Source organism: Chanos chanos, chromosome 4, assembly GCF_902362185.1.
Source record: "Chanos chanos chromosome 4, fChaCha1.1, whole genome shotgun sequence".
NCBI lineage: Eukaryota > Metazoa > Chordata > Actinopteri > Gonorynchiformes > Chanidae > Chanos > Chanos chanos.
In genome coordinates this window covers 52454864-52464863 of record NC_044498.1, presented here as the reverse complement: position 1 = coordinate 52464863, position 10000 = coordinate 52454864, and the positions used below count along the sequence as shown (strand labels likewise).

The 10000-nt window shown below is 42.9% G+C and overlaps 1 protein-coding gene across 1 annotated transcript in view; it reads left to right on the top strand.

Annotated features, from left to right (window-relative positions):
* The first annotated feature begins 2636 nt into the window (after positions 1–2636).
* Positions 2637–10000, top strand: part of bcl11aa (BCL11 transcription factor A a) — a 55123-nt gene continuing 47759 nt past the window's right edge. The window contains exons 1-2 of the mRNA XM_030771755.1: positions 2637–2691; positions 6679–7014. Coding sequence (XP_030627615.1) covers positions 2637–2691; positions 6679–7014 — 391 coding nt within the window. The remainder of the gene's footprint in view (positions 2692–6678; positions 7015–10000) is intronic.

The following is a 10000-nucleotide window of genomic DNA, read 5'->3' as shown; positions in this document are numbered from 1 at the left end:
TGTATACATTTAATAATAATAATTTTCCTTCCTGGGCACAGACTTCTGTATACAAACAGCACACGAAGAAATAAACCAAAACTTTTTTTTTCGTGCAACGTTAAAATCCTGGAAGTACTAGAACTCATGTGTTCACAGTTCTGTTCGGACAAACATGATTCTTCAGTTTAATGTTCAAATGTAAAAGCAGTTCACTGACATTTTAATGAATATGCAAATGAAAAGAAAACAATTTATATTTTTTAACAAAATAACTTGCAGTCTTTATTTCGGTGCGCCTTTCAACAGATTAAAAGTTGTTCATTGTGATTGTAGCCTAGAAGAAACGCTATTTATTTATTTATTTATTTATTTGAGGTCACCACATTTTACATTTGCATAATACATGTAAATAGCAACAAAAAAGCAAATAAACAAACAAACAACAACAAAAACAAACCAAAACTAAACAAAACAACAAAAAACCCTCATCAAATCCAGACTGTACGCTTCTAAAAAACGGACGGATATCCAGTATTCTGTATTCTCTGTTCATGTTTTACATACTGAATAGAAACGCTAGCGAGTGCTCTGCCACAGGAAGCGATGTTGTATTTCTATCATCGTTGCCGCGAGACCATCACATCATAAGGTCGTACACAGCAGGCACCCATGCGCCGGAGAATGAAACATCGCTTATCCCAAGAAAACTGCTTCAAAATGCCTTCTCATCACGACCTCCCAAGTAGCCTACACGAGCGATATCATAACCAGTTACGCGCGTTCCGTTAGTATTTTAGGGAGTGAACAGAAATCATAAAACTTGTCGCTTTTCAACGAGATTTAAGGTTATGCCGGAGTTTATAACTCGTCGAAATGTATCAAATATAGCGAAGCAGTAGAATAGTCCAAAGTTCAATTCACAGTGTTGTGTAGCGGAAGTTAATTGACCCTGCCGTGCCACTTAAGAGTGTCGCTACTGTTTGGAACGACCACTTCAGAAGTCAGTTATCTTGCGTAACAAGGGTCCCTAGTGGAGCAGCGTCTCGGTAATTCGGGCGAAAAACGCCTACAACCTCACCAGTCTCACAGGCTTGCCATCCCGTTATTGATGGTACAAACACTGCCATTCACCAACATATCGATCGACTTTCGTTCAAAAATAAAAACACTAATCGTAACCAGTAAAATATTTTAACTCACTCACTGGTCACAAATTATTTCGGTGGCTCGAACTCCATTCCCAATCCTGTTCTCTCGTTTGGTCCCCTATCGATTTCACTCTTTCTCTGCAGACGGTCCCTCGTTCCCGCGTACATGGCTATAAGCTCTTGTGATTCTCTCGTGCAGTCGCTAGTCTAGTCGTTCAACTACTTTGCAGGGGTGTTTCTCTTTTCCTCCCACCTCATAGAGTGGCTCCTGTCGCCTGTATTATACGCGTGATGTCTCTTTAAGGTGTCATTATTTAGAGTGCCAAGGCGCTGTTTTGATCATCTTATATCTCTAAATCCATTTGGTGGTGTATTTAAACCCCCTCCCCCATTCCGTGTCCCAACCTAAGCACATCTGAAACTTATTACCTCGGCCTCTTTGTAGTGGGCTGCTCCCGCGGTCTATTCGTCAGTATGTTATGTTTTTAAAATCACATATCTGCCTATTGAAGTCCCACCTACACCAATCGCAAAACTCGTTGCGCTGAACTTGCACTTACGCCGATTTACTTAGCTCCCCCCCCCCCTTCCCCGTTTCACACAATACTTTGGCGGTTTCTTAGGACCGACCAGTTTTTGCCATCACGCGCCCTCCAGCTCGCTCCTCTGCACGCGGTAGATCAGCGTCAATGCCTTCGCGTTGTTCCCACTGTCTCGAAACCTGTCTGTCCTGTTCATGCAACCGGATCGTTTCCCCGTCTGAAAGACACACGTACTCAACACCTCTGAGTATTTGACCAATGCGTGTGTGTGTGTGTGTGTTTCAGCCACCATGTGCCTTATGCTCTGGATCCTTGATCAATGTCCACTGCGACAGTTTATATTAAACGTTTCTCTTCCCCTCCCCTTGTGTATCATATGTCCAGCCCCCCTGAATCTCCTGTCCATTGGCTTTTCTTGGTCTGTTTTCCTACGTCCACCCCCCACCTCCAGCACATATTGCACATTGCTTTCATTAGACATCTCTCTCTCTCACTCTCTCTCTCTCTCTCTCTCTCTCTCTCTCTCTCTCTCTCTCTCGCCTCTTGTCCGGCCCCCTGATCTCTCTGTCCATTGGCTTCTTCGGGTCTATTTTTCATGTCCAGCCCCTAATGAGTGTCCATTGGTTTTGTTATTTTCACTCCCTCCTCCCACTCCCCGGCTTTGCCCTGCCCATGTTTTGTATGTCTGTGTCCATCCATCTCCTGACGTTCAAGTTCGCAGGGACGTCACGTCCGCACTTGAACTTGCAGCTCAGGGGGGCTTTTGCCATTTTTTCATCTCTCTCTCTCTCTTTTCAAAAAAGCCATGACGGCTATCCCACAATCCATCTTCACTGCGCCATCTTTGTATTATTTCTAATTTATTTTGGATGTCAGAGGCATTGATGAAGATATTTTCTCTGGAGTCTCCCTTCTAACCCGGCTCTCCCGATGTGAACCGAGCTGAAAGCCACCACCAACCACCATGTCTCGCCGCAAGCAAGGCAAACCCCAGCACTTAAGCAAACGGGATTTTTCGCGTAAGTAGAGAAACATGTAATGTGTTCTCTTTTCCTTCACTTTCTCTTGCTCCAGTGTGTTATGTTGAGTAAGGAGGAAAAAGAGTCACGAGAAGCCTAATACACAGTGAGGGCTCACTGGACACTGGACAGCGAGGATCGTGGTCAAGTGGACTTCAGTGAGGAGCGTGGCGAGAATTCGTTTTCTTCTATAAAATACCTCAACGCTCACAGTTCCCTAATGAAATAAGAGAAAAGTTTGTTGTCATGTATGTACGACCCTCGAAAATCAGGAAAGTTTTTGTGAGAATTTCTTTACGTGCATTTGCTTTGGCTCTCGTGCCCCCGTCGCTTTGGCCACTGTAAGTGCATACGTTAAGGTACGCGGCTGTTGTAGGTATGCATGCTTAAGCTAGGTTACTTAGAGTATCTTGTGGAATATCCCGTAACACAGCCTATCTACGATTCTGGGCAGGATTTCCCCCTCTCGTACTATTTTTGGAAGATTTTCAAAAAACTGGAAGTGGATTTTGATTGGGAAAAAATCTCGTGTCCGACTGTTTACACGCTCCGCGTGTGCGTAGTAGCCTACCCACTGGCAGCAGCGACGAAATAGAAATAATAATAATCGCTTACTTTTATCTAAACCATTCCGAGTTCTGTGTCAAAAGGATGAATGTGTTTATGTTTCAACGTTTAAATTTGCTCTCATTTGACCGAAAACATATGTCTCGTGGCTCCTCGAGTTATAATGGGGGCGAGCTTTCTTAAAGAGCAACAGGAACAGAGCTTTTCGCTTCGGCACTCCCTCTCGCTCCTTTTTAAAATACATATGTGGACCAATTTTATTTTAATTTCAGTTAGTCATACATGGCGGCATTTAAGGTAAGACAATCATCATACAATTTTTAACTTTTGAAAGACGAGAGGGTGAACATGGCATTGTATGGATTCACCAAATAAGTCCACTTTATAGTGATTTGTTAAAAATGAACATTTGGTCATATAGGTTCAGTCGTACTGAGTCTAAATTACATATAGTGGCGTTTTATTGCTTGTCTAGTGCTGTAACTGAGCAGATACAAAAACGGGAGACTCAAAATAAGGTCGTTACGACGAAGACTAATTCGACACCAAAACGACGTTCAGGCGATGGCCGTTCGCTCTTGTACTCATGCGTTTTATGTGATAAACATGCTGGACACAAATCCTACGTTGTTGTAGCATTGTATCGTATCATGTAACATTACTGGGTTTCCGCACCTTGGCTCGCAGTTCTCAGCGTAAAGACCGTCTCCAAGTTGCACTGAGGCATCTTTTGTCCGTGTTCGAGATCCGTCGCTAGGAGGCAGACGACGATCATAAACTGGAAATGAACTTGAACCCGATCAATTTCACTGCCACCTCAATCTACATATTTGACGATATGTTTGGAATAGAAGGAAACACACAATACAGTGTTATGGCTCCGTCTTATAAGTATTAGTCTCGTTTCTAACCCAACATAAAATCTTTCGCTCTTCTGAAACGTTTTGAAAATTATACATATTTGAATATTGTGTTCGAATGTGTTATTGTCGATCTTGACTATTAAAATTAGGTTAAAACATTAACGCTCATTTGAGATATTCACATATGATCTAATTTACATCAGCGAAAAGTGAAAAGAAGAAAGAGTGAGTAAAATGCGGGTAAAACTTTTCTTAAAGGCGTCAGCGAATGATCATTTGCAAAGGCAGAAAATGTCCCCAATTTCAGCGTAGTATTTCTCCTTTTGTTGCATCCGCAATTTCCCCCTTATGCTTATTCATTTAACACGCTTACATTTTAATGAAATGTTTTAGAATTTTGCCTGTATAAATGCATCTGTCAAATTTTAAAATGTTACGAAATTAGAATTAGAATTAAAAAAAAAATCTCCAGTGTCCTCAATATTTTACTTTCATTTTTATTTTTATTTTTTTTTTAACGTCGTTAAGATCAAATACTTACTCGACACTTCGGTCAATTTAAATTCCCCAGTTTTAATGATCATGAATAGTGATGAGGCACTCCATAGCACGTTCCATACTAAACATTATCAGATGAACATAATTAGCCTATTACAATTAGTTTATTTTGCTGTCAAGGTGAGCTGAATTATGGAATGTAGCCTAAATTAGTACAACAGGTGATTTTAAAAGCTCACCTGCGTTTGAAAATTTTGACTGTATCAGACCGTCACAGTGAGAAAAAAAGGGGACAAAATTGGAGATGAATATTTTAAATGGATTTAAATCAGCATTGCCCTTTATTTCTGAAATATACTATAATGTAGATTATAAATTTAATGGGATATTCATTCCGTGTTACTGTCAAGTGCAGATACGCCTGTAATAATCAGCGGTCCATCTTTTCTCTTCCCCTCACTTCCCCTAAATGAAACATTACTGAAAGGAGCAGAACAGTAACCACAGAGAAATGACAACCTGTACAAGGAGAGAAGTCAAATGAGTGGGCTAGTTCACATTTTCATACACAAATGATCATCTGAAACAATTAAAACCAACATTTCGGCTTATTTAAAAAAAAAACAAAAAACAAAACGTGTAGAACACTGCATACAGTTGATGGGCGCATGGTGAGGCGATAAATTTTCAGACGACTGTTAAGGCACGCTCCTAATGTGTAGATATGCTGAATAAGTCACCGTGTTTTTTTTTTTTTTCTTTTTCCACAGTGACCCAACATTAAATTAAGGCTAGTGGCTCTGCCGGCTCGCTTTATCTTTATGTCCTATTTGGAGCACAGATGTCTTGTTGGATTGCTCTTTCAAATGATCTTTCCTCATGAGTACGTCTGCGCGCGCTACTTTACATATCGCCCCGCAACGTCTGCCTGAGGTTAGGCTGAATAAATTTAACCTCAGTTCAGAAGATCCTAACACTTTTTTATCAAAATCTGTACCAATCATTAACAACTAAAATTACAATCTATTTTTTGATTCTCAGCGGTTTTAGGTTCATTAAAATGTGAAATTGGCGGCTTAGTTAAGAAGGTCAGGATACTTAACCATTAGGACGCACACAGAGAACTATCACCCCACTGCAAAGATTTCCAGCGCGATCGGCACTGGGTGTCATCTCTAGCATTTCTCCCTCTTCTTTCTGTGCAACGTCGGCAAACGTTTCTCTAATCTTTTGTTTCTAACAGACAGATCTGTTAATGAAGAGGGGCAACTTTATAGTCAGTCATAAACCGTAATCCTTTAATATTTGTACAATAAGCGTTCCAGCAGACCGATTTCTGGCCGTGAAAGGGGTTATCAAAGAAATAAAAGTCAAAGGCGTGAAAAGGGGTCCGGTCTACTATTTTGGTTTCAAGATAGTTTTGGTTTCGAGCCGGCGCGTGTGTGAGACATATTCCTAACGATTCTTGCTTTCGATGTGTGGAGGGTCCTCATAATAAAAAGTGGAACTGAATTTTATTTTAAAATTGATGACAAACATGGCAGTGCACATACATCTGCGTTAGACCTTTTATTTTACGTAATCCACCGTGGATATTTTTGGACAAATATTTTTGTCCCAGGTTTCTGTAAAACCAAAAGTGCTCTGTGTAGACCTTCTGTTGTTTGGCACACAGGGTCTCGCCTGTGTCAGGCTGCAAATGAGAATTAAATGTCTATTTATCTGCATCTAATTAAAAAAATATATATGCATAATTGTACTTGAAAATTTAGCAGTGTATGAGTTGTATATCCATGTAAAGCACTGTATGTTATTTTTACATGACTTTGTATACAAATGTGAAGTTCACAGAGGGTAAGCAGGGGCAGAAGAGAGAGAGAATTGTGTGAGATGTCAGCAACAATGCAGGGATGCATCAGTGGATCGTTCTCTCTGTGTATATATGTTGACATGCACTGCAGCATTCAGTTTTTGATTTTCTCTCTCTCTCTCTCTCTCCCTCTCTCTCTCTCTCTCTCTCATTCCATGTGTCTTACGTGCTGTTCCCTCCCGCGTGCAGCCGAGCCCCTGTCGGCTGTCGTCTCGGAGGAGAGAGCGGAACAACGAGGCCTGGTCCAGGTAGCTCCGGAAGGGGACCAGGATCTGCTCACCTGCGGCCAGTGTCAGATGAACTTCCCTTTAGGGGACATCCTTATTTTTATTGAGCACAAAAGGAAACAATGCAGTGGCACTGTGTTCACGGACAAGGCAGTGGATAAGCCGCCCTCTCCGGCACACGGCGAGCTGAGGAGAGCGTCCAACCCCGTGGAAGTGGGGATCCAGGTCACGCCGGAGGATGACGACACGCTGTCAACGTCATCCCGAGGAATCTGCCCCAAACAGGAAAACACGACAGGTAAACAGACGGGAACGCTCTGATGTAGAGTCTGTTTGGAAATGAGTGAGGAGGGTGAAGTGACACTGCCCAGTACGCGCCTGTGTACGTGTGTGTGTGTGTGTGTGTGTGTGTGTGTGTGTGTGTGTATGTGTGCGCGCGCGCGTGTGTGTGAGTGTGTATATATGTGTGTGTGTGTGTGTGAATGCGCGCGTGCATGCATGTGCATGCGTGTGCATGCGTGTGTGTTTGATTTTGTATATTTATGGAAGTGTGTGTGTGTGTTTGTGAGGAAGCTCTGTACTGTGGTGCTGTGAAGAGGGTGTTGGCAGAGTGTCTTCAGACTGGATGAGCCTGCCTCATATCGCACACACATGTTGTCGTTCTTTCTTTCTCTCTGTGGTCTTTGTCTTCAGAGGAACAGAGCATCACAACTACCGCTCTGGAGACACAGAAAAAAAAATGCTGAATATTTAAAGATGGGTTGTGTGTGTGTGTTTGTGTGTAGAAGGAGGGGGCTGTATTGAAGTGAACCACATTGAGACAAGCGGTTGTAAAAATCTAAAGAGAAAGCAGAATTATTTTGCTACATGGCTTTGCTTTAGACACAGATTTAAAGCACTTGTATTACGTAAATATAGAATGTGAATCACACCAGAGTTTGGAGTTAGAGTCGTTTTTTTTTCTACGGTGGGGCTGAGTGAGATTTAGACTCAGACTTAGTCCATAGATCACAGCTCCACACTGCAGGCTCCTCCATCCAAACTCTCGGCGGAGGTGAAAGTGCGAGGCTGGCTGTGCGTCAGCCCACGGTGTCTTTGGATCTGACGGCTTGGCAATTTTTGCCTGCTGTAATCAAACGTCGCCCAGTGGCAAAGTGACTGAGGCAACCTTGACTTTACGGTGCCATTTTGTGGCTGGTCAGAGCGAGGCATTCGGGGTGTGTCTGTAACAGCACGCAGGAGGGAGAGAGGGAGAGAGGGAGGAAGTTCGGGCCCTGTTGGGGCAGTTTTAGGAGCTGTGGTGTGAGAGGAGAGGCTGTCCTCCCCAGCGTGAGTGCACGGGGCCCATGGGAAATGCCTCGGCGGGCCGTGCCGGCCCTCTCATGTGGCGTCCGCAGATGTATCTCGATTTCACTGCGGTTTTTACACGGCCGCATCTGATCTGTATGAATGTGCGCCTGTACATTTTCACTTTCTGCCCAAACGACGAGGAAGGGAAAGGGAAAGGGAAGGAGGGCTGTTCGGTTATTTTCAGTTGTTAAGAGACAGTCATTTATTTAAAGAATCTTAACACTACTAATTATTTGTTATAGTTTTTTTTTTTTTTATACGTTTTAATTAGGGTGAGCTTCCTGTGGTTAGCTCTCTGTGCTAAATAAGGCATGGGAAAACAAGAAAAACTGTCACAGGAACAAAGAGCCAAGCAAGACCGTTTATCACACTGATTGTAAACAACTGTAAAAGCAGAAATTCCTGGGAGGCCTTAGCGTTCGTATGGAACTAAACGTTACAAAGGAAAATCAGGAGGCTGTTGCTTTAGTCAAATCAGTCACTTCAGCAGCTCTTTGTAATATCTGATATGAGTTCTCGGTCATTTGTGTGTATGTACGTACGTGTGTGTGTGCGCGCCTGTGCGTGAGTGTGTGTGTGTATGTATGCCTGTGTGCGAGTGTGTGTGTATGCATGCGCGCGCGTGTGTAAACGCCTGTGTGTGAGTGTGTGTGTATGTATGTGCATGCGTGTGTGCACGTGTGTGTGAGTGTGTGTGTGTGTGTGTGTGTGTGTGTGTGGTATCATTTGAGGTGATTTAGAGGTGTCTGCCTGGAGCAGAAAATTCTAAGTGTGAGTTTTTCCAGTTTGTTTTTTTTTCCCTGGCCTAAGAGATTGGGTTTCAGGAAGTGACTGGATCGGGTCAGACCCATCACGAATCATTTGGGCTTGACCCTCTCCCAGGGCTAATTACTGACTGTTGGGTTCAAGGTTTGAGTAGTTTCCAGAGACCTTTCGCTTGCATTCTAGAGAACAGTTTGTCTTAAGAAAGAAAAAGAAAGAGAGAAAAAAAAAAAGAGCGCGTGTCCGTGTGGTCTGGTTTGCCTCTTCAGAGCCACGCCACAGTGACAGTCATTTAGTCTTTAATGGGCACAGGGTCTACCCAGGGTCAGAGATGTCTGACTAACCTCCTTTTTGTTTTAAAATCGTTACACAACCCATTTAAACACGCTGGCTATCGCGCGCCCGCGCGTGTCTGTCAGCTGCTAAAGTGGGTTAGTCCACTCATTTCCATCAGAATGTGTGTGAGCGGAGCGGCGGGTCGCCGGCATCACGTCGACCTGATTTTTTGTTTTTTTCTTTTTTTTTTAAAAAAAAAGCATTTTGTGGGAAGGGCTTTAGCGTCTCTTCAGCCTGTTATTGTACGTGGCGTGGTAGCAGAGGTCAGGGGGTGAGCGCTGAGACTAATTAGCTATATTAAAGCTACTCTCACACATAGCATGTGCGAGGACTACTGTTTCTATAGCACACAGTGTACATGTAAACTAACCTGTCTGTTTGCTGCCATTTGGACTGCAGATAGGGGCACAGAACTGAACTTTTTTTTTTTTTCCTCATTGGTGGAGGTCACTAGTGTACATTTCAAATGAGCATTTTCTCAGTGTTGCACAGTGTTCAAGATTTTCTTAAACCAGTGATGATAATAATAACAACAACAGCAACAGCAATCATAACAACTGCAATGATTAAAAATAATAATAATAAAAATAATAACAACAGCAATCACTGCTGTCATCAGCGTGGTTATAATGTGTGAATATTGTAGGGGAAATATGGTGGATAGTTGTAGATGCCAAGACTGTGTTAAAAGGCCAAATATGGTGTGTTGTGGGTGTGATGTAACATTCCTGTTTCCATATAGAGCTGCTCTGTTTCAACAGACGCAAGGCAGTACCTGTCAGAGAGGAATGGGCCGTGTGTGTGTGTGTGTGTGTGTGTGTGAGAGAGAGACTGTG